This window comes from Perkinsus marinus, assembly GCF_000006405.1.
Source record: "Perkinsus marinus ATCC 50983 genomic scaffold scf_1104296967842, whole genome shotgun sequence".
In the NCBI taxonomy this organism is placed as follows: Eukaryota; Perkinsozoa; order Perkinsida; family Perkinsidae; genus Perkinsus; species Perkinsus marinus.
Window position 1 is genome coordinate 98141 of NW_003203396.1, and position 2197 is coordinate 100337.

The window sequence follows — 2197 nt, forward strand, 5'->3', positions numbered from 1 at the left end:
ACAATCAAAGATTGTTGAAGGTTATTATAATACTTCATGAAACTACCCAAGCAAACTTTGACGGAGGCAGTCACTTTGGTCGGAGACAGTTTGGATGCAAATGATGGCGATGGTGATGAAGGCAGTGATAAAGAAGATTCGAGAAAAGACGAGGACAAGGTTGTAGCTGTCGGTCACTGGGAATATAGTTATAATGGCGGTAAAGGGAAAGGCAAAGGTTTCGGTAAAGGAAAGGGTAAAGGTTTTGGCAAAGGAAATGGTTGGTATGAATGGCGACCATGGGGTAAAGGACATTGGTATAGTAAAGGAGGAAAAGGGAAAGGAAAAGGAAAAGGTAAAGGTAAAAGAAGTCGTGATGAGGACAGTGATGACTCACCAAATAAACGGATGAAGGTAGGTAGTGAGTGGAAGGATGAATGTGATGTGGGACATCCTTCGAAATATGTTATCGTAGGTGACATCACAGTGATAGCAGTTCTTGATACTGGATGCTCGAGAACATTGTCGTCGTTGAAGGTCGCTGAAGCGATTGGTAATGACGTTAATGAAGTACGAAATAATGATAGAGTGACATCATTAGCTGGTGCAGTTCCTATATATGGTAGTTGTTCATTGGTTGTAAACAAAGATGTTGAGTTGAATAGTCTTGTGGTGAATAGTAGAGAGGGAATTATACAAATGAATCACAAGCCTATTGATATACTGTTAGGAATGGATTATTGTGATACAGTTGGATCCTTGAAGTATGTACGGAATTGTAATGAAGTACAAGGGAGTGATGCTTGTGTGATAGTAGGAGAAAAAGATGCAGTTATAGAAGAGAGTGACTTCACAGCTATAAGACATGAAGGAGAATGGAGTATTCGATGGAAATGGGTTGATGGTGAACCATCTGAAAAAGTCATTCGTGTACCCTTCTATAGACAACAACTACAAGGATTAGATAAACAACAGACCAGGGTGGTCGGTGGCTGGGGGTTTATAATAAACCCCGTCGAATAAACCCCGGATAAATACCCGGGGGTTAACGAGTATAAACCCCGGGGGTTAATAACCTATGCGGGCGCGCGCGGAGCGCGCGAAAGAAAAAATAAGGTACAAGAGAATGCGGCTGGATTTTCATCACTGACCGCATCTGAGTATATATTATATACTCGGATGCTACGATTATATACTATATAATCGTAGCTCCTTCATTGGTCCCAGACTGGGACTCCCAGTGCTTGTGAATCTGTGCTTCGCAAATTCTTCTGTCATGGTTGTGGACGGGTATCTTTCACTATTCAACAGTTATTACTACAAGGCCCCAACTATATAATGGATCGCCCACTGTCTCACCCTGGTGAGAGATAAGCGCGCTCGCCCAGGATACGCGAATGATCGAGGATAATTGTATATACTCGTATATATTCATTCATTCGTATATCACTTGGGGACTGTGTTGATGAGATGTCATCTATTCTCAAGCGCACATCCTCAGTTGCCGTTTTGCACTATCCACTCGACTCTATTTCCATGCCTATGACTGTGGAGTTGAATGCCCAACCGAGTGATCACGATGGAGATAAAGACATGGTGACAGCTGTGGCAGAGGCAAAGACGGCACAAGGGTCAGCTACGATTGAGACTCTAGAGATAGCTCGTCAGAAAGAGCTATTCAAGCTCCGTGTGGAACGTGGCAGGGTCCAGGGAAGGGTGAATGATGTCAGGGAAATGATGAAGAATATCATCGTACCGGACGAAGGAGATCCCCCCGAAGAGCTTATGGATTTGGCTTCGCGGGAATCACTGCATCTGGATCGTTTGCGAAGAATCCAAGCGGAGATTGACGAATTGGAGGGGGCCGCACTAGCAGTAGCTCTTCGATCTTCACATGGTGGATCCAGTGTGAGCTCGAAAGCATCGAAGCAACTACAAAGACAGTCATCGATAGGCTTGTTTTCCATCAAGGGCTCAGAGCGGATTGAACAGGAAGTGGATCCGAACTCTCCGGCGAGGGCATCAGTCCCACCACGAGGCGATTCGGCGCCAGCGGTCTTGTATGCAATACCTCCGTCCCAATCACATTGGGATGGGGGGAACTCTCATGTGGCCTATGCGCCTTTTGACGAGGAGCGGGCTTCACAGTGGGGTGCCATGTCGAGAGATATCGAGGGCTCATATACTCTCATCGCACGAGTGGGGATCTGACAGTGAC

General features: G+C 45.6%; 2 protein-coding genes across 2 annotated transcripts in view; one reads left to right on the top strand and one right to left on the bottom strand.

The window, feature by feature from the left end:
• Positions 1 to 193: 193 nt before the first annotated feature.
• Positions 194 to 469, top strand: Pmar_PMAR004203 (hypothetical protein; the record flags this gene model as incomplete). The annotated part of the gene is made up of 2 exons (XM_002768566.1): positions 194 to 334; positions 455 to 469. 2 exons carry the CDS (start codon positions 194 to 196, stop codon positions 467 to 469), a joined length of 156 nt encoding a protein of 51 aa, XP_002768612.1.
• A 1624-nt stretch (positions 470 to 2093) lies between these two features.
• Positions 2094 to 2197, bottom strand: part of Pmar_PMAR004204 (ATP-binding cassette transporter, putative) — a gene marked incomplete at both ends in the record, with an annotated part of 2358 nt that continues 2254 nt past the window's right edge. Inside the window, one exon of the mRNA XM_002768567.1 lies at positions 2094 to 2197. This exon is cut by the window's right edge and continues 4 nt beyond it. Coding sequence (XP_002768613.1) covers positions 2094 to 2197 — 104 coding nt within the window.